Raw genomic sequence first — 24,626 nt, 5'->3', positions numbered from 1 at the left:
TTATTACAATCTTTGCAAGCTAGGTAATGTTTGCTGTGGTCTGGAAAAACGTGACACACAAACAACTATCAGAAATGCAGCCAATATTACATACAGATAATGTGTCATGAGACATGCAAATATAAATTAAATACACAGAGGACATAAGTGAAGGAAATTAAATGAGCTCAAATATGAGGCATAATGATAAAATATGTACATACAGCTAGCCTAAATAATATGTTAGCATTGATTAGCTTGCAGTCATGCACTGACCAAATATGCCTGATTAGCACTCCAACAAGTCAACAAAGCTCACCTTTGTGCATTCACGCACAGTATAAAACGTTTGGTGGACAAAGGAGGAGTGGACGATTTTACATGTAAACAAACTGCTGCGTCACGGTCCACACTATGGTGAGTTCAAGAACCGCCAAAAAGAGTAGGACAAAAGGCTGTTCGCCAAATAGTGTCATCAGTGAAGCATACACAAACACATATTCAACAGTGGTAGTTCTAACAATTGGGAAGTGTCATGTTTGTCCTCAAACAAAAAAAACATACTACAACAAAAAAATTATTTTTCTCAATCTTTTTCCATTTTCAATCCTTTTTAAAAAATGCTGCAGGGAGCCACTAAAGCAGTCGTAACTGACAGCAGGAAAGACAATCCATGTGAAATGACTTGACTGTAAATCCCATCGCAGCCCTGCAGAGGTAAAGAACACCTGCAGCTTGCACATTCTTTATATCCGGATTCTTTCCGCCTTCTCCTCGTTTCCCGGGGTCACGACACTCAAGCCACCGTGGCACGCTCGTGTTGCCACAACTTGCATACGCACATTCCCTAATGAAGTATCGCCATGCTCTTGGCTCGACGAAGTAAAAAAACAAAAAAAACAGTCATGGCAAGTTTAGGCTCCTCCCCCACGCCTCAGGGCTGTGGACTCTGCACCAGTCAATCTGGTTTTTTTGCTTCTCTTAAAATTAGGTGAACGTTTATTCTCCCAGGGAGGTTCACTTTGGGTCTTCAAGAGGATACATGCTCACCTAGTTTTAATGTGCCTCAGGGGTAAATATGAACTAAGGTGACCAGACCCATATACCGTATTTTTCGGAGTATAAGTCGCACCGGAGTATAAGTCACACCTGCCGAAAATGCATAATGAAGAAGGGAAAAAACATATATAAGTCGCACTGGAGCCCGGCCAAACTATGAAAAAAAACTGCGACTTATAGTCCGAAAAATACGGTACCGGTTCTTTAAACCAGGGGTCTGCAACCCGCGGCTCCATTTGGCTTTGAAACACAATGTCAACAAATAATGGCTACTTAATTCATGTAGTTAATTTTAATTTAACAGTTATTTTGGAGAGTTCTGGGATTTTGTCATATGAAACTTTTTATTTATTTATATATTGTCGATCGAAATGTACCGTATTTTTCGGACTATAAGTTGCAGTTATTTTCATAGTTTGGCCGGGGGTGCGCCTTATACTCAGGAGCGACTTATGTATGAAATTATTAACACATTACCGTAAAATATCAAATAATATTATTTAGCTCATTCACGTAAGAGACTAGACGTATAAGATTTCATGGGATTTAGCGATTAGGAGTGACAGATTGTTTGGTAAACATATAGCATGTTCTATATGTTATAGTTATTTGAATGATAAATAAATGATAAATGGGTTATACTTGTATAGAGCTTTTCTACCTTCAAGGTACTCAAAGCGCTTTGACAGTATTTCCACATTCACCCATTCACACACACATTCACACACAAATGTTTTAACATTATTTTCGCCTCAAAATATCGCTTTCGTAATTTTTTTTTTTGTATTGAAACATTGTAGCGTTTAAAAAAGGGAGAAGGAGTGTCAACATTTGGAGCTAATTTAATGACATTCAGACTTTGTTTTCTTATCAGCAGTCGAGCAGCATCTGTACATCCGTGGCTTCTCAGCGCAACAACACCCAACATCAGACATGTGTATCGTAAAAAACCCGTCCGACTGGAAGTTCTGTGGCTGGATTATGTAAACACTACCATATCAAAAAATAGCATCTAAAAAATATTTGTTGAACTCTCGCCTCAACGTTGACGGCCTTCTATTTGCTACTATTCATATTTGGATGATTACAATCCCAACACTGTTAGTTCGAACTAGTGTTGTCCTGATACCAATATTTTGGTAATGGTACCCGTACCAAAATGTATTTCCATACTTTTCGGTACTTTGCGGTACTTTTCTAAATAAAGGAGACCACAAAAAAATTTCATTATTGTCTTTATTTTAACAAAAAATCTTAGTGTACATGAAACATATGTTTATTATTGTAATTTAGTCCTTAAATAAAATAGTGAACATACTAGACAACTTGTCTTTTAGTAGTAAGTAAACAAACAAAGACTCCTAATTAGTCTGCAGTAACATATTGTGTCATTTATCTACCTATTATTTTGTCTACATTATGAGGGACAAACTGTAAAAAAATATTATTAATCCACTTGTTCATTTACTGTTAATATCTGCTTATTTTCTGTTTTAACATGTTCTATCTACACTTCTGTTAAAATGTAATAATCACTTATTCTTCTCTTCTTTGATACTTTACATTAGTTTTGGATGATACCACACATTTAGGTATGGATCCGATACCAAGTAGTTACAGGATCATACATTGGTCATATTCAAAGTCCTCATGTGTCCAGGGACGTATTTACTGACTTTATAAACTTTTTTTTTTAAATGAAAGAAGATTTTGTGGTGCTAAAAAATATCAATGTAATCATAGTAGTATTGACTTGATACACTCTTGTACTTGGTATCATTACAGTGGATGTCAGGTGTAGATCCACCCATGGCGTTTGTTTACATTGTGATGCCGGTGAGCTACGGTGTGTAGTGAAGCATGTTTAGCTTTTCCTCGTCCTCCAGTGATAATGATACTTGTAAGAAACTTACTTTATTTGTCGCTATGGAGGCCAGGATTAGTGATTTAGAAGTAGCTAAAACACTGTGGATGGATGTTAGCCGTTAGCTAGCTAGCCATGTCTTAAAGCACCTCTTCCTGAGGGTGTTTCAGTGTTATAACTTCACCTTTATCTTTACTTTTTACACCAAAATGCGTCCATTCTCCCTTTTCTGTTTACACACTGTGTCTGCTTGTAAGTACTCTGGGTGTGTGCGCTGCCTAACATGCTCCTCCGCTCGTAAAACCAGCAATGTCACGACGTGATAAAGACTTTTTAGAGGCGGTATAGTACCGAATATGATTAATTAGTATCGTCTTAGCCAGCGAGAAGGTATATTTTTGACGTGACGCATGTAAACAGAGGTTAAAACACAGGAAGTACAGTATATTGCCAAAAGTATTTGGCCACCTGCCTTTACTCACATATGAACTTGAAGTGCCATCCCATGGAATCGTCCAAAATGCTTTGGTGTCCTGGAGCATTCAAAGTTCCTTTCACTGGAACTAACTCCTGAAAAACAACCCCACACCATAATTCCTCCTCCACCAAATTTCACACTCGGCACAATGCAGTCCGAAATGTAGCGTTCTCCTGGCGACCTCCAAACCCAGACTGGTCCATCAGGTTGCCAGATGGAAAAGCGTGATTCATCAGTCCAGAGAAGGCGTGATGTATGGCTTAGACACAGATGCTCGGCCATGGAAACCCCTTCCTGCGTACTGTACGTGGGCTAATTGGAAGGTCACATGAAGTTTGGAGCTCTGTAGCAACTGACTGTGCAGAAAGTCTTTGCACTATGCTGACCTCTCTGTCAGTTTGTGTCCTACCACTTGGTGGCTGAGTTGCTGTTGTTCCCAAACTCTTCACTTTTCTTATAATAAAGTTGACTTTGGAATATTTAAGAGCGAGGAAATTTCACGACCGGATTTGTTGCACAGGTGGCATCCTATGACAGTTCCACGCTGGAAATCACTGAGAGCGGCCCATTCTTTCACACATGTTTGTAGAAACAGTCTCCATGCCTAAGTGCTTGATTTGATACACCCCGCGGGGGCGTGGCTACAGGATAGACTTGCCAAATAGGGAACGTTTTCGGACTTCTTTGCATGCATGTTATATAATTTGACATGACATTCTCAATGATGATCATGTGAGTAAATCATTTACCTAAAACACTTCAGTGTTACATGACATGACATGCAAGTGTTGGTAGATGAGTAAAATAGTACAATAGTGTAGAAATGCACCCTACTGCAGGAATTGTGGTCTTAAATTTTCAACTTTTACTTTCGGTGTTTGTGTGGTAGAACTTTGTCGCCATGGAAATGTTCCTCATTTTTTTGGGTCAGTTTTTCTCTTTTATTTCTCAAGAGGTGCTCACATTCTTTGATTGTTTGATTGATTGAAACTTTTATTAGTAGATTGCACAGTACAGTACATATTCCGTACAATTGACCAGTAAATGGTAACACCCAAATAAGTTTTCCAACTTGTTTAAGTCGGTGTCCACGTTAATCAATTCATGGTAAATGGTATCTTCATGGTATCTTGGCACTACTAGTATGACTAAGTACGTAGAATAAAAGACTGCATGTGAAGTTGTGGAGGGGGGCGTGGCCTGCGGGCCTGCAGCGAAGCGGGGTGTGCCAGGACCGACTCCTCCCACCTCCAAAGACATGCACCTGGGGATAGGCTCCTCCCACCTCCAAAGACATGCACCTGGGGATAGGTTGATTGGCAACACTAAGTTGGCCCTAGTGTGTGAATGTGAGTGTGAATGTCTAATTGTCTGTGTTGGCCCTGTGATGAGGTGGCGACTTGTCCAGGGTGTACCCTGCCTTCCGCCCGAATGTAGCTGAGATAGGCTCCAGCATCCCCCCCCCGCGTCCCCAAAAGGGACAAGCGGTAGAAAATGGATGGGGATGGGGTAATCTAATTAGCTGCTATGGTAATGTAATTAGTTACTATGGTAATCTAATTAGCTACTATGGTCATCTAATGAGTTACTATGGTCATCTAGTTAGTTACTATGGTCATCTAATTAGTTACTATGGTCATCTAATTAGCTACTATGGTCATCTAATGAGTTAATATTGTCATCTAATGCGTTACTATGGTCATCTAATTAGTTACTATTGTCATCTAATTAGTTACTATGGTCATCTAATTAGCTACTATGGTCATCTATGAGTTACTATGGTCATCTAATGAGTCACTATTGTCATCTAATTAGTTACTATGGTCATCTAATGAGTTACTATGGTCATTTAATTAGCTACTATGGTCATCTAATTAGCTACTATGGTCATTTAATTAGCTACTATGGTCATCTAATGAGTTACTATGGTCATCTAATGAGTTACTATGGTCATCTAATTAGTTACTATGGTCATCTAATTAGCTACTATGGTCATCTAATTAGTTACTATGGTCATTTATGAGTTACTATGGTCATCTAATTAGCTACTATGGTCATCTAATGAGTTACTATGGTCATCTAATTAGCTACTATGGTCATCTAATTAGTTACTACGGTCATTTATGAGTTACTATGGTCATCTAATTAGCTACTATGGTCATTTAATGAGTTACTATGGTCATCTAATTAGCTACTATGGTCATTTAATTATTTACTATGGTCATCTAATGAGTTACTATGGTCATCTAATTAGCTACTATGGTCATCTAATTAGTTACTATGGTCATCTAATTAGCTACTATGGTCATCTAATGAGTTACTATGGTCATCTAATGAGTTACTATGGTCATCTAATGAGTTACTATGGTCATCTAATTAGCTACTATGGTCATTTAATGAGTTACTATGGTCATCTAATGAGTTACTATGGTTATCTAATGAGTTACTATGGTCATCTAATTAGTTACTATGGTAATCTAATTCGTTACTATGGTAATCTAATTAGTTACTATGGTCATCTAATGAGTTACTATGGTCATCTAATGAGTTACTATGGTTATCTAATTAGCTAATATGGTAATCTAATTCGTTACTATGGTCATCTAATTAGTTACTATGGTCATCTAATGAGTTACTATGGTCATCTAATGAGTTACTATGGTCATCTAATTAATTACTATGGTCATCTAATGAGTTACTATGGTCATCTAATTAGTTACTATGGTCATCTAATTAGCTAATATGGTCATCTAATTAGTTACTATGGTCATCTAAGTAGCTACTATGGTCATCTAATTAGTTACTATGGTCATCTAATTAGCTACTATGGTCATCTAATTAGTTACTGTGGTCATCTAATTAGCTACTATGGTCATCTAATTAGTTACTATGGTCATCTAATGAGCTACTATGGTCATCTAATTAGTTACTATGGTCATCTAATTAGCTACTATGGTCATCTAATTAGTTACTATGGTCATCTAATTAGTTACTAGGGTAATGTAAGTCACAGCAGCTCAGACGAGGCACCAAGCAGTGTGGGCGGGGAGCGTTTCCACAGAGTGTTTCCAGAGCCTGAAATGTGGGTGTCAGGGACAGACACGGAAGGAGATTTTTACAACAAAGTTCTAAAGCTTAGTGATATATCACACATATCAGATTGTAGGTGGTTTTTTGTACCCTTTGTGTTCATCTTTGGCTGTGTTTGTTGCATTTTTGTTGATAGTAAAATATGTGGATGGAGAGGGGGAGTGACGTTCATATGTTGTCAATATTCAGCGTTTTATCCTTCATAGTTAATATTGTAACACTCTTTATTTTCATGTACATTCTGGGTGTCTCATTCAGTAGAAAAATTAAAAATTCCATTCTGTTTTAAGGCGGTCTGTCATAACGTTTTTAGCCTTCAATCAGACATTATTGTGAGGTTTTGTATTAGTGTTCCTAAAAATAGATATACCGGCTCCCAGACACATTCTCTTCTCCAAATTTGGCCCCCTGAGTCAAAATAATTGCCCTGGCCCGTATATGCCTAAATACCTCCAATCAGATAAACACATGATCCCCGTATGAATGAAGGACACTTGTGCAAAATACCACTTCTTTATGGACTCACACATTTAGTTGTGTTGTTTTTGGCAGTCATTTAACTGAAATAACAAAATAAAACAGTTTCCTTGGCAGAGCTTTGGAAATGCGGCAAGGGTAAAACATGATTTCTACCAAGCGAGATCATTTATTAGTCCTGTGTTCTGTGGCCAAGTTGAGATGAGTCATGGCCGCAATCTCCAAGTCTTCATACTTAAGTTCGTTTTGCTCCAACGCCCTGAGAGACAAGTTTGCCTCTGATTAGTTAGACCTGAGAGGATTATTTTAACTTAACCTGATTACTTTCTCCCAGACTGGTTTTGACTCTCATATACAAACCCCGTTTCCATATGAGTTGGGAAATTGTGTTAGATGTAAATATAAACGGAATACAATCATTTGCAAATTCTTTTCAACCCATATTCAATTGAATGCACTACAAAGACAACATATTTGATGTTCAAACTCATAAACTTTATTTTTTTTTTGCAAATAATTATTAACTTTCATGGCTGCAACACGTGCCAAAGTAGTTGGGAAAGGGCATGTTCACCACTGTGTTACATCACCTTTTCTTTTAACAACACTCAATAAACGATTGGGAACTGAGGAAACTAATTGTTGAAGCTTTGAACGTGGAATTCTTTCCCATTCTTGTTTTATGTAGAGCTTCAGTCGTTCAACAGTCCGGGGTCTCCGCTGTCGTATTTTACGCTTCATAATGCGCCACATATTTTCGATGGGAGACAGGTCTGGACTGCAGGCGGGCCAGGAAAGTACCCGCACTCTTTTTTTTACGAAGCCACGCTGTTGTAACACGTGCTGAATGTGGCTTGGCATTGTCTTGCTGAAATAAGCAGGGGCGTCCATGAAAAAGATGGCGCTTAGATGGCAGCATATGTTGTTCCAAAACCTGTATGTACCTTTCAGCATTAATGGTGCCTTCACAGATGTGTAAGTTACCCATGTCTTGGTCACTAATGCACCCCCATACCATCACAGATGGTGGCTTTTCAACTTTGCGTCGATAACAGTCTGGATGGTTCGCTTCCTCTTTGGTCCGGATGACACGATGTCGAATATTTCCAAAAACAATTTGAAATGTGGACTTGTCAGACCACAGAACACTTTTCCACTTTGCATGAGTCCATCTTAGATAATCTCGGGCCCAGAGAAGCCGGCGGCGTTTCCGGGTGTTGTTGATACATGGCTTTCACTTTGCATAGTAGAGCTTTAACTTGCACTTACTGATGTAGCGACCAACTGTATTTCGTGACAGTGGTTTTCTGAAGTGTTCCTGAGCCCATGTGGTGATATCCTTTAGAGATTGATGTCGGTTTTTGATACATTGCCGTCTGAGGTATCGAAGGTCACGGTCATTCAATGTTGGTTTCTGGCCATGCCGCTTATGTGGAGTGATTTCTCCAGATTCTCTGAACCTTTTGATGATATTATGGACCGTAGATATTGAAGTCTCTAAATTTATTGCAATTTCACTTTGAGAAACGTTGTTCTTAAACTGTTTGACTATTTGCTCACGCAGTTGTGGACAAAGGGGTGTACCTCGCCCCGTCCTTTCTTGTGAAAGACTGAGCATTTTTTGGGAAGCTGTTTTTATACCCAATCATGGCACCCACCTGTTCCCAATTAGCCTGCACACCTGTGGGATGTTCCAAATAAGTGTTTGATGAGCATTCCTCAACTTTATCAGTATTTTTTGCCACCTTTCCCAACTTCTTTGTCATGTGTTGCTGGCATCAAATTCTAAAGTTAATGATTATTTGCAAAAAAAAAAAAATGTTTATCAGTTGGAACATCAAATATGTTGTCTTTGTAGCATATTCAACTGCATATGGGTTGAAAATGATTTGCAAATCATTGTATTCCGTTTATATTTGCATCTAACACAATTTCCCAACTCATATGGAAACGGGGTTTGTGTGATTATTCATCATTTAACGTGTGCTCTTTGGTAAATCACCTGGTCATTGATGTGAGCTTGTAGCAGAAGAGGACGATGCCAGATAATCTCCAATTCTGTCCACATTTTTACGCAGGAAATAACGGTGTACGACTGGTTTACGGTATTTTTCGGACTATGAGTCGCAGTTTTTTTTCATAATTTGGCCGGGCTCCAGTGTGACTTATATATATGTTTTTTTCCTTCTTTATTATGCATTTTCGGCAGGTGCGACTTATACTCCGGTGTGACTTATACTCCGAAAAATACAGTAATATGGATTAGCAATCACTTCAGGACAGCAATGATGTGTTCAGGTGAGTGCAGGAGAAATAATAGATCAACTAAGGTAACCACAATGCAATGAAATATAAGCACAAGGCTGTTGTATTATATATCACTTAGCTGTGTACACACCAGGGTTGTACTAGTTTAGTATCACGGTACCGTATTTTTGGAGTATAAGTCGCACCGGCCGAAAATGCATATTAAAGAAGGGAAAAAAACATATATAAGTCGCACTGGAGTATAAGTTGCATTTTTGGGGGAAATGTATTTGATAAAAGCCAACACCAAGAATAGATATTTGAAAGGCAATTTAAAATAAATAAAGAATAGTGAACAACAGGCTGAATAAGTGTACGTTATATGAGGCATAAATAACCAACTGGTATGTTAACGTAACATATTATGGTAAGAGTCATTCAAATAACTATAACATATAGAACATGCTATACGTTTACCAAACAATCTGTCACTCCTAATCGCTAAATCCCATGAAATCCTATACGTCTAGTCCATGGGTCGGCAACCTGCGGCTCCGGAGCCGCATGCGGCTCTTTGATCACTCTGATGAGGCTCAGCTGCATACCACCAAACCCCCCCCCCCCTCTGTGCGTCGGTTGAGGTGGGCGGGGTTTGGTAGCGGGGGGTGTATAATGTAGCCCGGAAGAGTTAGGGCTGCATGGGATTCTGGGTATTTGTTCTGTTGTGTTTATGTTGTGTTACGGTGCAGATGTTCTCCCGAAATGTGTTTGTCATTCTTGTTTGGTGTGGGTTCACAGTGTGGCGCATTATTAGTAAGAGTGTTAAAGTTTTTTATACTGCCACCGTCAGTTGTTGACCAAGTATGCCTTGCTGTCACTTATGTGAGCAAGCTGATAGTGATGGGATCGGCAGTTCTTTTGACTGTACAGAATCACTAGAATCGGTTCCTTAATTTGAGTCGTTCAAAAAATTCGTTCACCGTGATTCGGTTCAGTACGTTCACTCAAAAGATTCGTTCGTTCGAACGAATCGTTCGCGAACGATACAACATTACAAGCTGAAGCCCCATACAACGCGTGGCTGGGCCGGCAGGCTAGTTGTAGCGGGCGCCAAATGCTGTACCATCACGGCACGTTCGAGAGAAGTATGATGCTGTCAAGCACCATTCATATAAAACCCGCGGGCCGCACTAACATTCAATTATCATATTAAGGTGTGGGCCGCGTGTCTGAGACCCTTGGTTTAAACATAGCACAAAGCAAGAAAAAAAACTTTGTATGCAGTGCTATTTCATTTTAAATTTCAAAAGATTTTTGTGGCTCCCATTGTTTTCTTGAATTTGTGAAACTGGTCAAAATAGCTCTTTGACTGGTAAAGGTTGCCGACCCCTGGTCTAGTCTCTTACGTGAATGAGCTAAATAATATTATTTGATATTTTACGGTAATGTGTTAATAATAATAATTTCACACATAAGTCGCTCCTGAGTATAAGTCGCTCCCCCGGCCAAACTATGAAAAAAAACTGCGACTTATAGTCCGAAAAATACGGTACTAATGAATCAAAAAGGGTACTATACTCTGTTTGAAAAGTACCGGTTCGCCATATTTTTTTGTAACGGGCTAGAAGGCGCGTCGTCACGTCGTGACATTGCCGGTTTTTACGAGTAGAGGAGCATGTTCGGCAGCGCACACACACAGAGTATTTACAAGCAGACACAGTGTGTGGACAGAAAAGGGAGAACGGACGCATTTTGGTGTAAAAAGTAAAGATAAAGGTGAAGTTATAACACTGAAACGCCCTCAGGAAGAGGTGCTTTAAGACATGGCTAGCTGGCTAGCAGCTAACGGCCATCCACAGTGTTTTAGCTAATCACTAATCCTGGCCTCCATGGCGACAAATAAAGTAAGTTTCTTACAAGTCGCGTTATCACTGGAGGACGAGGAATAGCTAAACATGCTTCACTACACACCGTAGCTCACCGGCGTCACAATGTAAACAAACGCCTTGGGTGGATCTACACCTGACATCCGCTGTAATGATACCAAGTACAGGAGTGTATCTAGTCGATTACATTAAGGCTGAAACGACGCATCGACGTAGTCGACGTCATCGGTTACGTAAATACGTCGACGTCGTTTTTATGCTTCGACGCGTCGCATATTTACGTCACACTGCCGTCATGGCGGAGCGCAAAGCAGATGATGCGAGCGGTGCGAGCGAGGGAAAAAAAGCACGCCAAAAGTCGTCAGAAGTGTGGTAGTATTTCAATAAACGGCCTAATAATGTTGTAGCGGTGAACAGCTGTCTCGTCAGCTGAAGCGCGAGCTCGCAACCGTGGCTGTTTAGCAACCAGCCAAACCCCACTTAATAAAATTATATTTTATCTTAGAGCACATCCGCATCCCTATTCACCTAGGCAACCCCAGGAAATGTATATAATTCGGCATTATTTCGGCCAGTCGGCTTATAAAATCAGAGCCGATCAGTTTACGTTCGCGCGCAGGTATAACGCGGCGCGCTCCTGTCTCATCTGCTGGTGCGCGAGCCCGGTAATTAGACCGCTGTGTCAAATCAAGGAGTACAAAAGACGCCAGCGCAGAGTGGAAAAAGGTTTAGTTCATTACAGAAAACCCAGAGTTGTGCCAAAAGTATGTAAGATTTAATATTTCTCTTCGTGGGTGTGGCGCACCTGTTGCGCTGGTGAGATGGGGGGGGGGGGGGGGGGTTGTGTGCATGTAGCGTGCTTAGTCTGGAGGCTAAATACACACAGTGTGTTATGTAACTGTTGTTTAGTGTTGATATTCTTTGCTTAGTTTGATAAATGTTGGAGCAGTTTGCTTCATCAGGAGGGTGAAGTCGCTCAATTTAAAGTGTTGGATTTAACTGTGTTGGTGAGGGCGTAGAAAAAGGGGCATTTTTCTACCAGTAGACAGCGTTTAAGATTGAGTGTTTCACTGCTAAATTAATAATATATTTATATTGAATATGGATTTTAAATATGTATCTAAATAGGTGGTTAATTGGTTAGGTATTTATGTATTTGCATATTGGGTTTTCTGTTGCATTTATCTATTGTGTTTCTGGTGTTAAATGTATTTTATATGTATCTTGGTGCATTTATGTTGAGACAATTTATTTAAAATCTGTTTTAACTTAAAGGGAAAAGATGTGTCCATTTTCTTGCACTTGTTTAATGGTTAAGAGTTTGATAGCCTAATTAATAGTTGTAAATTATGGGATTGATAATTGATTGATTTTTTACAGCATGTTAATCTTGTGGTGTTTTGTCCTTAAAGGTTTTTCACCTACTAAAGAAGCTAAAGGCTACTAAAGGCTACTAAAGGCTACTAAAGACAGCTAATGACAGCTAAAGAAACTAAAGTCTATTAACACTGCTAAAGACTGCTAAAAAGACTAAAGAAGAAAAAAGAAGCTGTTTCTTGGTTGGAAAAACTGTTGCAAACTAAAGGAAAATAAAAGGAAAAAGTAACTACGGTCTGGTCTTTTGAGTGAAATCCAGAAGCCACATTCAGCATTGGTACATCCCTTCAAGTGTGGGATAAGCACAGCGAAAAAAGCAAAACACTTGACAGTTGTTGTATGCACACTGTGTCGAGCGGAAATGGCCTATCATAGCAGCACAACGGCTATGAAGGAACATTTGAAAAGAAAACACCCGACAGCGTTCTTGCCATCACCATCAACTAGTCAATCGTCCGCGTGAGTATACGTTGTCATCATTACACAAAATCATGAATGTGTCATTTGTATCTGCGTTGTAAATTCATAAACTAAAACACTGTTTCGCTCTGAGAGGCGCGTTTGGCAAGCCTGTTCAGTGTTTACAAAGACGCGCTCCTCTTTAACGCTAACGTTAATTAGTTGTGCAAATACCTTTTACAACATTTACAGTTACATATACTATGTACAAACCAACAATTAACTTTCACTTTAATCATACTATCATTGTTGTGTTATTAAGCAAAATAAGCAATACTTTTACTTTTGTTGAAATGTTTACAATGTTACAGAATATTTCGTTTTGCACTTTTTTGTATTGGATGTTTATCTTTATTTTTGCACATTTTAAAGCAAAATAAGCAATACTTTTACTTTAGAAATGCTTATACTATTGCAGAATATTAAGATTTGCACTGGATGTTTACTTTTATATTTGCACATTAAAAAGCAAATAAGCTACTTTTAATTTTGTTAAATGTTAAAAGTTTTAAATGTTTACATTGTTACAGAATATTTTGTCATGTTGTTGTCAATGTTGACTGAGTGGCCATACTTTTTTTTTGTATATAAAAGTCATGCCTTTTGAAAAAACTGGCCAACATTTATTTTTTCATCTTCATTTTAAATAAAAAAAATAATCGGTAAAAGGAAAAATAATCTATAGATTAATCGAAAAAATAATCTATAGATTAACCGATTAATCGAAAAAAATAATCTATAGATTAATCGATAGAAAAATAATCGTTAGCTGCAGCCGTAGATTACATTGATATTTTTTTTATCGTTACACAATCTTTTTCCCTTTTTTTAAATGTATATTATTTTTATAAACTCAGGAAATACATCCCTGGACACATGAGGACTTTGATTATGACCAATGTATGATCCTGTAACTACTTGGTATCGGATCGATACCTAAATGTGTGGTATCATCCAAAACTAATGTAAAGTATCAAAGAAGAGAAGAATAAGTGATTATTACATTTTAGCAGAAGTGTAGATAGAACATGTTAAAACCGAAAATAAGCAGATATTAACAGTAAATGAACAAATAGATTAATAATACATTTTTACAGTTTGTCCGTCATAATCTAGACAAAATAAATAATGCCTTTATGTCTTGGCCCTCCTCTCGATCCAACACAAGGTAACACAGCTAATCACACACTCCGCCTCACACACACACTCTTGAATTTTGTCACACACCATTCTGTAGTTTATTCATAGTATTATTGCTGATTATTATATATATTACACTATATATAATAAAATACATACAGCTATACCGCCCCCTTGTGTCTGTGCCGTCACAACTCCCTCCAACCATAACAGTATTGAATCGGTACCTAAATGTGTGGTATCATCCAAAATTAATGTAAAGTATCAAAGAAGAGAAGAATAAGTGATTATTATATTTTAGCAGAAGTGTAGATAGAACACGTTAAAACAAGTAAATACAAATAAGCAGATATTAACAGTAAATGAACAAGTGGATTAATAATCCATTTTTACAGTTTGTCCATCATAATGTAGACAAAATAATAGGTAGATAAATGACACAATATGTTACTGCATACGTCAGCAGACTAATTAGGAGTCTTTGTTTGTTTACTTACTACTAAAAGACAAGTTGTCTAGTATGTTCACTATTTTATTTAAGCACAATAATAAACATATGTTTCATGTACATTAAGATTTTTTGTTAGAATAAAGACAATAAGGACATTTTTTTTGTGGTCCCCTTTGATTAGAAAGGTATCGAAATACATATTGGTACCGGCACCAACATATTGGTATCGGGACAACACCAGTATAGACATGTTCATAAATGCACATCATTTGAACAAAGTAATGTAATGATTAATAGAATGTAAATAGCATCACAACAATAATTGTAAATGAACAAACAGGCCCCACATGCTATTCAGCTCGCAGTCAGCTTGTGAACTTGACGCCAAACAGCCTTTAGACGACATTAAATCGGACAAAATGTGTTGTATTACACTTTTAAGCACATAGCAAGTGATGTTAAAGTAACTCACTCTGTATTGACTGCCAATTCAACAATTGACAACCAAGTTCAGTAACTTTCACAGCTTGGTGATGCAATGGTGCGTTCAAGGCCCCCTCCAGTGTCGTAAAAGCGAACCCCACCCAAGCAAGCCAATGCCACAAAAAGAAAACAAGCATTACTGAGTCAGCATATAAATGAATGTGCTCCACCTTCACTTGGGTGTGCAAATGCTGCTTTTTTTTTGTGGCGCACGATGGAAATTTACTGTTGTTATTATGAGCTCTTTTTTTTTTTTTTTTTTTTTAAACTAGCCGCATTGCACGTTATTAATTAGACAAATAAGGAGGTGTACAGACCTGTAATGAGTTGAAAGTGTTCATTGTGAGCCAAGAAGGCACAAGGCTGTTTGTCAGGGTTGCACCCAGCAGGGAGATCACACTCTTGCTGTGGGAATGTTGAGGTTTGACACGGGCTTTTATCTTGAAATCCTAACCTCATTTTGTCAAATGTTGGGTAATTCACGCGTCATTCAGTGTTTCCCACAGGACTGCAATCTATTTGTGGCAGTGGTTGTGCACATTATCATCTATTCTCCCTAATTGGCCAAGTCATTTTTTTTATGAAAAGTATAGGCTCCAGCACCCCCCGCGACCCCAAAAAAGGGACAAGCAGTAGAAAATGGATGTATGGATGGAAGTATCAAATTCGGCACCGTATTGTTTGGACCATAGCACGCATTGCCAAGGAGTGAGTCTATTTAGGTCTATTTTCATACAAAAGGTGCTCCAGATTATAAAGTGCACTGCCGAGGAGCGTGTCTATTTAGGTTTATTTTCATACATTAAACGCACCGGATTATAAGGCCACTGCCGAGGAGCGTGTCTATTTAAATCTATTTTCATACAAAAGGCGCACCGGATTATAAAGCGCACTGCCGAGGAGCGTGTCTATTTAGGTCTATTTTCATACAAAAGGTGCACCGGATTATAAGGCCCACTGCAGAGGAGCGTGTCTATTTAAATCTATTTTCATACAAAAGGCGCACCGGATTATAAATTGCACTGCCGAGGAGCGTGTCTATTTAGGTCTATTTTCATACATAAGGCACACCGGATTATAATGCGCATTGACGAGGAGCGAGTCTATCTAGGTCTATTTTCATACAAAAGGCTCACCGGATTATAAGGCCACTGCCGAGGAGCGTGTCTATTTAGGTCTATTTTCATACAAAAGGTGCACCGGATTATAAGGCGCACTGCCGAGGAGCGTGTCTATTTAGGTCTATTTTCATACAAAAGGTGCACCGGATTATAAGGCCCACTGCAGAGGAGCGTGTCTATTTAAATCTATTTTCATACAAAAGGCGCACCGTATTATAAGGCGCACTGCAGAGAAGCGTGTCTATTCAGGTCTATTTTCATACATAAAGCGCACCGGATTATAAGGCCCACTGCCGAGGAGCGTGTCTATTTAGGTCTATTTTCATACAAAAGGCGCACTGCAGAGGAGCGTGTCTATCTAGGTCTATTTTCATACAAAAGGCGCACCGGATTATAAGGGGCACTGCCAAGTAGCGGGTCTATTTAGGTCTATTTTCATACAAAAGGCGCACCCTATTATAAATCGCACTGCCGAGGAGCGGGTCTATTTAGGTCTATTTTCATACAAAAGGTGCACCGGATTATAAGGCCCACTGCCAAGTAGCGGGTCTATTTAGGTCTATTTTCATACAAAAGGCGCACCGGATTTTAAGGCGCACTGCCAAGTGGCGGGTCTATTTAGGTCTATTTTCATACAAAAGGCGCACCAGTTTATAAAGCACACTGCAGAGGAGCGTGTCTATTTAGGTCTATTTTCATACAAAGGCGCACCGGATTATAAGGCGCACTGCCGAGGAGCGTGTCTATTTAGGTGTATTTTCATACAAAAGGCGCACCGGATTATAAAGCCCACTGCCGAGGAGTGAGTCTATTCAGGTCTATTTTCATACAAAAGGCGCACCGTATTATAAGGCGCACTGCTGAGAAGCGTGTCTATTCAGGTCTATTTTCATACATAAAGCGCACTGGATTATAAGGCCCACTGCCGAGGAGTGAGTCTATTTAGGTCTATTTTCATACAAAAGGCGCACTGCAGAGGAGTGTGTCTATCTAGGTCTATTTTCATACAAAAGGCGCACTGCAGAGGAGCGTGTCTATCTAGGTCTATTTTCATACAAAAGGCGCACCGGATTATAAAGCGCACTGCCAAGTAGCGGGTCTATTTAGGTCTATTTTCATACAAAAGGCGCACCAGTTTATAAGGCACACTGCAGAGGAGCGTGTCTATTTAGGTCTATTTTCATACAAAGCCGCACCGGATTATAAAACCCACTGCCGAGGAGTGAGTCTATTTAGGTCTATTTTCATACAAAAGGCGCACTGCAGAGGAGTGTGTCTATCTAGGTCTATTTTCATTCAAAAGGCGCACTGGATTATAAGGCCCACTGCCGAGGAGCGGGCCTATTCAGGTCTATTTTCATACAAAAGGCGCACCGGATTATAAAGCGCACTGCTGAGAAGCGTGTCTATTCAGGTCTATTTTCATACACAAGGCGCACCGGATTATAAGGCCCACTGCCGAGGAGTGAGTCTATTTAGGTCTATTTTCATACAAAAGGCGCACCGGATTATAAGGCCCACTGCCGAGGAGTGAGTCTATTTAGGTCTATTTTCATACAAAAGGCGCACCGGATTATAAGGCCCACTGCTGAGAAGCGTGTCTATTCAGGTCTATTTTCATACATAAGGCGCACTGGATTATAAGGCCCACTGCCGAGGAGCGAGTCTATTTAGGTCTATTTTCACACAAAAGGCGCAGAGGAGTGTGTCTGTTTAGGTGCACCACCTGAATGACCCTGCACCACCAGGGTCACTGTGTTGTCTTCTAAGAAGAAGCGATGGGGGTACAGCGGGTGGAGGCGATGGTGTCACGTGACCATTTGCAGTGTGAACTCTGACATTCTTTGGGTAAAGTTTGTGTTCCTGCTGGTTCTTCTGGAGGCTCAGTTGGTGTTTAGATGTTCAATTTCACTCCCATCCCCCTCCTTACTACCACTGCAGTCTTCTTCTTCTGGCTTGTCTTATCTGCATGCTCTCTCACACACACACACACACACACACACACACACACACACACACACACACACACACACACACACACACACATTGCCTCACACTCTTCCCCCCCGCAGCTTCCTCGTCTGTGTCTGCCGCCATCAGACCCAGCGACTGATGATATCTGTGCCCCGCCTCTCTTTGTCTGCACCATGTCTTCCATTCTCTTCCACTCCAGCATCACATGACCCATCCTCCTACTCCTCATCCTCCTCCTCCTCATCCTCCTCCTCACCTGCTCTCCGGAGTCCTCGCGTGCACTTTGAAAAGCAGCGTGTGACTCGGCCATGACTCTGCTTTGCCGGTGTGTGTGTGTGTGTGTGTGTGTGTGTGTGTGTGTGTGTGTGTGTGTGTGTGTGTGTGTGTGTTCTTGTATTTCTAGCCTTCTTGAGACACGAAGAAGGAAAAGTATCTTCCATATGAGGAGGTGTGAACAAGTGATGACATAAATCATGGTCCCAATAAGATTGCATCTAATAGACAATGTCTCATGTGCACCCCTGCTGGTCAAAATGAGGGTGGTCCCAAAAAGTAGGGATTTTTCAAATTGACTGTGTGTCGCTTTTAAAAGTGCTCCCCCCTCTGGTCAACATATGAAATAACAAGCGTGTGTAGAAATTCGAAGTGTTTCCCCTCTGGTCAACATATGAAATAACAAGTGTGTGTAAAATTCGAAGTGCTTCCCCACTGGTCAACATATAAAATAACAAGTGTGTGTAAGAAATTGAAATGCACCACCTTTGGCCAAAATTAATTAAAAAAATAAATAAATATGTATATAGAGACATACTGTAATAACTTGAAGTAAATAATGAAGATTAAAAACCAATTACAAACAAAAAAATCCCCCCCCCCAAAAAAAACAAATTAGCTAAAAGCAGTCTTTTTCTCACAATGTGTCGACTTTTTTATTATACATTTGGGAACAATTTCTCATATTCTTTCTGTTTCTGTAATATTGCAATATTTTCTCGTAAAATTATTGCTTTTTTTTAATGTAAAATTATTACTTTTTAATGCAAAATGGCGACATTTGTCATATGAAACTCTGACTTTTTTTTACAATTATGCCAATTTTTTTGTTGTTCTTGGAAAAGACTTGTGTCATAATTTTGCCAAGTAAAATTCTGATTATTATTATAATATTGCCAAAATTTTAAAGTTTTCTTCTAAAATTGTGACTTTTGTTGAATAAAGTTACGACTCTTTTCATAAAATTGCCAAAATGTTAAGCTTTTTCTTGTAAAATTGCGACTGTTATTGAGTAAAATTCCAACTTTTATCATAATATTGCACAAATGTTCAGTTTTTCTTGTAATATTTTGACTTGCGTCGAGTAAAATGATGACTTTTATTATAATACTGCCAAAATTCTAAGTTTTTCTTGTGAAATTTTGACCTTTTTCTTGTGAAATTCCAACTCATTTTTCAAAACAAGCTTTTTTATATTTGCATAGTATGTATATATTATTAATGTTGTAAATACACTTCTTTATATATCTAGAAAGGGTGGTCCTAAAGAGGGAGGCATTTTTCTCAGGTCTCAAGAAGGTAAGAAATACAATAATGTGTGTGTGTGTGTGTGTGTGTGTGTGTGTGTGTGTGTGTGTGTGTGTGTGTGTGTGTGTGTGTGTGTGTTCTTGTATTTCTACCCTTCTTAAGACATGAAGAAGGAAAAGTATCTTCCATATGAGGAGGTGTGAACAAGTGATGACATAAATCATGGTCCCAATAACATTGCGTCTAATAGACAATGTCTCATTTGCACCCCTGCTGGTGACATCTATCAAAATGAGGGTGGTCCCAAAAAGGAGGGATTTTTCAAATTGACTCTGTGTCGCTTTTAAAAGTGCTCCCCCTCTGGTCAACATATAAAATAACAAGTGTGTGTAAAAATGTGAAGTGCTCCACCTCTGGTCAACATATGAAATAACAAGTGTGTGTAAGAAATTGAAATGCACCCCCTTTTGCCAAAATTAATTAAATAAATAAATAAATATGTATATAGAGACATACTGTAATAACTTGAAGTAAATAATGAAGATTAAAAACCAATTACAAACAAAACATTTAAAAAAATTAAAAATTTACTAAAAGCAGTCTTTCTCAAAATGTTTGGACATTTTTCTTATAAAATTGGGAACAATTTCTCATATTCTTTCTGTTTCTGTAATATTGCAATATTTCTCGTAAAATTATTACTTTTTTTAATGTAAAATTATTACTTTTTAATGCAAAATGGCGACATTTGTCATATGAAACTCTGACTTTTATCACAATATTGCCAATTTTTTTGTTGTTCTTGTAAAAGAGTGACATTTTTTGGGTAAAATGATGACGTTTGTCATAATTTTGCCAAATAAATTCAGATTATTATTATAATATTGTTTTATAGTTCTCTTCTAAAATTGTGACTTTTGTCGAGTAAAATGACGACTCTTTTCATAAAATTGCCAAAATTTAAAGCTTTTTCTTGTAAAATTGCGACTGTTATTGAGTACAATTCCAACTTTTATCATAACATTGCACAAATGTTCCGTTTTTCTTGTCAAATTTTGACTTGCGTTGAGTAAAATGACGACTTTTATTATAATACTGCCAAAATTCTAAGTTTTTCTTGTGAAATTCCAACTCATTTTTCACAACAAGCTTTTTTATATTTGCATAGTATGTATATATTATTAATGTTGTAAATACACTTCCTTATATATCTAGAAAGGGTGGTCCTAAAGAGGGAGGCATTTTTCTCAGGTCTCAAGAAGGTAACAAATACAAGAGTGTGTGTGTGCGTGTGTGTGCGTGTGTGTGTGTGTGTGTGTGGAGCTGGCAAGGACGTGCTCCGTGCAGGGAGGAGCTGCCGTAAGAACGGCCGCATCCATTGGCCGTCCGCTCGCCGCTTCCGGCCCGCGCCACCGCGCCCGATTGGCCGGTGCCTGGCATCAGACGCGGCTGCTGCAGCTTCCTCTCCTTTCTACCCTTTTTTTTCCTCCCCCCCGTCCTCTTCCGAGCGTCTACCCGTGGCACGGCGGTTGTTAATCATTGCCGTGTGGCCGTTTTCAAGGACGCCGCCTCTCGCAGCGTGATTCATGTCAAGTTAGTCCGCTGCAGGAAGTTGATGTGACGCCTCCTCCTTCCCTCTCCCTCCCTCTCTCTCTCTCTGCTGTATCACTTCATCAAGACATCTCTTTCCTGCTCCGTGCTGCCTCGCTCGCCCATGCTCGTTAGTCCTTGGTCACCCTCCTCCACCACACTAGGTCCTGGTTGGATTTTAATGCCGCCTTTCTCATCAACAGGCTGCAAAATGTCTAAAGCATGGTGTGTTCTCCCCAGCAGGGAGCAGGCGGCGTGCAAGGGCACCCAGAGGAGAAGATGCTGACCAGGGAGGAGTAAAACAGGAAGTGGAACTGCCAGTAGTCATCGGACACTGTTTTTTTTTGTTTTTTTTCTGCTGCTGCTGGATAAGTTTGACAGGCAAGATTCGAAGAAGATACCCACTGAAGCTTAGTGTTATCATTGGAAGAAGCATGGGTTTGTAGCTGGGCACGTGGCGCTGCAGTGAGCATGCTGACGTGATCGTGGGAGCGAGGCAGGGTCGCCAGAGGCCTGGCATCACTCGTGACCACCATGTTTTTTGTTGTGGACAGACTCCAACATTGAACCCTGCTATCTTTGCCCGGTCAAACTTCAGCTGACGCTTTTCCCAGCGAAAGCCAACAAAGCTTCAGGACCGCCTCTCTGCTGGGGAGCCACGGAAATTGCTCTCTTTTTCCCAGCATTAGTCACCCCCGACTAGAACTCTCCGTCCACTCCGGTTGCCGCGTTCCTTGGGCGATGGCGGTCAGCATGAGTATGGGGCGGGACACCAAGTGGTTGACGCTAGAAGTGTGTCGGGAGTTCCAGCGAGGCACCTGCTCGCGCTCGGACGCCGACTGCAAGTTCGCCCACCCCTCCCGCAGCTGCCACGTGGATAACGGCAGAGTCATCGCCTGCTTCGACTCCCTCAAGGTAAGCCTCGCTGTCCGCATGTCGTGTTTGTTTGGACACACCACTTCCTTGACCTGCAAAATATTTGTACAGTCATCCGAGTCAAGGTGGTGCCGGCTTGTAGGCACCAGAGTTGTTGTTACGGTTATCAGCATTATCACAGCATGTGCTCAAAAAGTACTCATGCACACTTATAACCAAGTCTCATTTAAAATATTAAATACAAAATACCGGATTTTGCTTGTGCTTACCGACCTCGAAGCAATTTTATTTTCTCCATGGTGTGACCAGTAGATGGCAGTCAAACATAAGAGATACTTGTAGACTGGACTATGATGGCCAATATGACTCAAGTAATCAACACCAACATTTTATATGTTCCATTGAAAATCTAGAACATTACACACGGCGCTCAAAAATCCATCAAAAATATTTTAGTAGGTGCGCCTAATGTAGTGTTTTTTTCTTATAAAATTGTGAACAATTTCTCATATTCTTTCTGTTTCTGTAAGATTGCAATATTTTCTCATAAAATTATTACTTTTATGTAAAATTATTACTTTTAAATGCAAAATGGTGACATTTGTCATATAAAATTCTGCCTTTTATCACAACATCGCCAATATTTTTGTTATTCTCGTAAAAGAGTGACATTTTTTGAGTAAAATTATGACTTTTGTCATCATTTTGCCAAGTAAAATTCTGATTATTATTATAATATTGCCAAAATGTTCAAGTTTTCTTGTAAAATTGTGACTTTTGTCGAGTAAAATGACGACTCTATTCATAAAATTGCCAAAATTTGAAGATTTTCTTGTAAAATTGCGACTGTTATTGAGTAAAATTATTACTTTTTAATGCAACATGGTGACATTTGTCATATAAAATTCTGACTTTTATCACAATATTGACACTTTTTTTGTTGTTCTTGTAAAAAAGTGATATTTTTTGAGTAAAATGATGACCTTTGCCATCATTTTGCAGAGTAAAATTCTGATTATTATTATAATATTGCCAACATTTTAAAGTTTTCTTCTAAAATTGTGACTTTTGTCGAGTAAAATTATGACTCTTCATAAAATTGCCAACATTTTAAGCTTTTTCTTGTTTCTGTTTCTCTGTTATTGAGTAAAATTTCAACTTTTATCATAACATTGCACAGATGTTCAGTTTTTTTTGTAAATTTTTGACTTGCGTTGAGTAAAATGAGGACTTTTATTATAATACTGCCAAAATTTTAAGTTTTTCTTGTGAAATTGTGACCATTTTCTTGTGAAATTCCAACTCATTTTTCACAACAAGTTTTTTTATATTTGCATAGTATGTATATATTATTAATGTTGTAAATACACTTCTTTATATATCTAGGGTGGGTAGGCATTTTTTGGAGGTCTCAAGAAGGTAACAAATATAAGAATGTGTGTGTGTGTGTGTGTGTGTGTGTGTGTGTTCTTGTATTTCTATCCTTCTTGAGACATGCAGAAGGAAAAGTATCTTCCATATGAGAAGGTGTGAACAAGTGATGACATAAATCATGGTCCCAATAACATTGCATCTAATAGACAATGTCTCATTTGCTCAAAAAGTACTCATGCACACTTATCACCAAGTCTCATTTAAAATATTAAATACAAAAATACCGGATTTTCCAGACTATAAAATCCTTTTTTTTCCTCAAACCTCAACAGTGCGCCTTATAACCCGGTGCGCCTAATGTAAGGAATCATTCTGCTTGTGCTTACCGACCTCGAAGCTATTTTATTTTCTCCATGGTGTGACCAGTAGATGGCAGTCAAACATAAGAGATACTTGTAGACTGGACTATGATGGCAATATGACTCAAGTAATCAACACCAACATTTTATATGTTCCATTGAAAATCTAGAACATTACACACGGCGCTCAAAAATCCATCAAAAATATTTTAGTAGGTGCGCCTTATAGCCCGTATGTAGTGTTTTTTCTTATAAAATTGTGAACAATTTCTCATATTCTTTCTGTTTCTGTAATATTGCGATATTATCTCGTAAAATTATTACTTTTATGTAAAATTATTACTTTTTAATGCAAAATGGTGACATTTGTGATATAAAATTCTGCCTTTTATCACAACATCGCCAATATTTTTGTTATTCTCGTAAAAGAGTGACATTTTTTGAGTAAAATTATGACTTTTGTCATCATTTTGCCAAGTAAAATTCTGATTATTATTATAATATTGCCAAAATGTTCAAGTTTTCTTGTAAAATTGTGACTTTTGTCGAGTAAAATGACGACTCTGTTCATAAAATTGCCAAAATTTGAAGATTTTCTTGTAAAATTGCGACTGTTATTGAGTAAAATTATTACTTTTTAATGCAACATGGTGACATTTGTCATATAAAATTCTGACTTTCATCACAATATTGACAGTTTTTTTGTTGTTCTTGTAAAAAAGTGATATTTTTTGAGTAAAATGATGACCTTTGCCATCATTTTGCAGAGTAAAATTCTGATTATTATTATAATATTGCCAACATTTTAAAGTTTTCTTCTA

General features: G+C 38.7%; 1 protein-coding gene across 7 annotated transcripts in view; it reads left to right on the top strand.

Annotated features, from left to right (window-relative positions):
- Positions 1 to 24,626, top strand: part of mbnl3 (muscleblind-like splicing regulator 3) — a 104,442-nt gene that overhangs the window by 4,529 nt on the left and 75,287 nt on the right. For 5 of the 7 annotated variants that reach the window (XM_061930216.2, XM_061930210.2, XM_061930212.2 and 2 more), the window contains one exon: positions 21,437 to 22,111. In XM_061930216.2, the coding sequence (XP_061786200.1) occupies positions 21,938 to 22,111 (174 nt within the window). In that variant the 5' untranslated portion in view covers positions 21,437 to 21,937. The remainder of the gene's footprint in view (positions 1 to 21,436; positions 22,112 to 24,626) is intronic. The other 2 variants (XM_061930215.2, XM_061930213.2) reach the window with 1 other exon arrangement.

The sequence above is a fragment of the Nerophis lumbriciformis genome, linkage group LG36 (assembly GCF_033978685.3).
Source record: "Nerophis lumbriciformis linkage group LG36, RoL_Nlum_v2.1, whole genome shotgun sequence".
Lineage (NCBI taxonomy): Eukaryota > Metazoa > Chordata > Actinopteri > Syngnathiformes > Syngnathidae > Nerophis > Nerophis lumbriciformis.
This window is presented reverse-complemented; position numbering and strand designations above follow the sequence as displayed.